Genomic DNA, 1,998 nt, shown 5'->3' on the forward strand with positions numbered 1-1,998 from the left:
CGACATGTTGGAATTGATATTGATGCTCTGAAGACTCTTTTTGATTCTAAGCCAAGGCAACATACTCGTGAAATGGCCCTGAAATTGTATGTTTCTCATGAAACAATACATAAACATCTAAGGAATATGGGAAAACTCTATAAAGAAAGTGTTTGGGTGCCTCACGAACTCTCCCATGATCATTGTTTCCAACGTGTGAACGTTGCTTCGTCTCTTCTGGCGAGTAATACGCATTAACCATTTTTGGACAGAATTGTCATCGGTGATGAAATATAGATAATCTATACAAATATTGAACGCCAAAAACAATGGCTCAGTTCTAGACAAAAACCACTTCCGACCCCAAAACCTGGACTCCATCCGCAGAAAGTAATGCTCTGCATTTGGTGGGACATCAAAGGAGTAATTCATTCCTCAATCCACAGTAAACTGTTACTGTAAAGATCTATAGTCAGCAACTGGAACGTTTAAATCAAGCCCTTCATCGGAAACGCCTTTTACTCGTCATTCGGAAACCTGTTCTTCTCCACGACAATGCTCGTCCACGTGTAGCAGTTTGACGCGACACATAATTATACAGTTGTGGTGAGAAGTTCTCCCCCACCCACCATATTCTCCAATTAAGGTACCATCAGATTACCATCTTTTTCGTTCGCTGCAACACCGTCTTAATGGGAAAACTTATGCAAATATGGAAGGTGTTAAAGAGGACATCGACATGTTTTTTGCTTCAAAGCCAAGTGATTTCTTTAATTAGGGCATTAACAACCTGATTGTAAGATGGAAACGAATCATCGATAGGAATGGAGGATATTTCACTTAATATCTTTTCTTGCGTTTTGATATAGAAGTTGTTAGGGTTTTTTCATTTAATAAAAAGCGACGTTAATTTCTTGACGACCTAATATTTCAATACATAAACAACAATACAATTTACAATAAAGGTTATTACAAACAATGATTTATATACAAAAGTTTATACAAACTTACAAGCAATATAAAGTCTTCTTTCTAGTCTAGAGCTTCCTTTATCTTATTGAGGGTTATTTTCTCTAGCCAATTTACAAGCATGTAAGAGTCTTGACCAAAACTTGGAAACGTAATCCAATAAGTGCATTTCTTTTGGGTCGTCCTTCAACCATTGTTCCTTCAGCAACTTCAAAGGATCACACACTGGATAGCCAAACTCCAATTCAAATGGGCTAAACCTTAACGACTTTTGAACTGACTCACGGACAGCAAATAATAATAAATTAACTCCTTCATCCCATTCCTTCTCGTTTACGAGACAGTAAGTCCGCATCATATTTTTCACCGAGCTGATAAAGATCTTGTTGAAACAATCCTGACATAAAATTTGATCCATGCTTAGACTGAAATTCTTTGGGCAAGCCAACGAAAGTATAAATATTAATCAAAACCTTATAAATTTTTGGGATGAAATGTTTCTCAAAGACATAGCTTCAGGGAATCGAGTGGATACACACATGATAGTCAACAAATAATAATTCTCTAATCGAGTTTTTGGTAAAGGCTCAACACAATCAACAATCACACGACTGAAGGGTTCTTCTGAAGCTGGTATAGGTTTGAACGGAGCAACAGGAATTTTCTGGTTAGATTTTCCGACCAACTTACAGGTATGACAAGTTTTACAAAACAGAGAAACGTCTTGCCTAATTTTTGGCCAAAAGAAATGTCTCATAATTTTGTCACGTGTCTTGTTTACACCTAAATGATCTCCCATGGGGAGTTCATGGGCAACTTTCAGTATTTCAGAATGATATGCTTTGGAAACAACAAGTTAGTAAACTACAGCCCAGTTCTCGGAAGCTGGCACATCTGGTGGTCTAAATTTCCTCATAAGCACAACATTTTAGAAAAAATAACCATTTGGAACTTTCTCCAGTTCATTATTTCGGAGTGCATATTTAAATAGTGAAGTGATCTGTGGATCCTTTTCTTGCTCAGTGATCAGGTTACTTTTAATAAATGGAA

General features: G+C 36.9%; 1 protein-coding gene across 1 annotated transcript in view; it reads right to left on the reverse strand.

The window, feature by feature from the left end:
- The window catches only part of LOC106459311 (ras-like GTP-binding protein rhoA), a 19,075-nt gene extending 17,709 nt beyond the window's left edge, over positions 1–1,366 (reverse strand). The window contains exon 1 of the mRNA XM_022385764.1: positions 1,234–1,366. Within this exon, the coding sequence (XP_022241472.1) occupies positions 1,234–1,366 (133 nt within the window). The remainder of the gene's footprint in view (positions 1–1,233) is intronic.
- Between the last annotated feature and the right edge of the window lie 632 nt (positions 1,367–1,998).

This window comes from Limulus polyphemus, unplaced genomic scaffold (assembly GCF_000517525.1).
Source record: "Limulus polyphemus unplaced genomic scaffold, Limulus_polyphemus-2.1.2 Scaffold590, whole genome shotgun sequence".
NCBI lineage: Eukaryota > Metazoa > Arthropoda > Merostomata > Xiphosura > Limulidae > Limulus > Limulus polyphemus.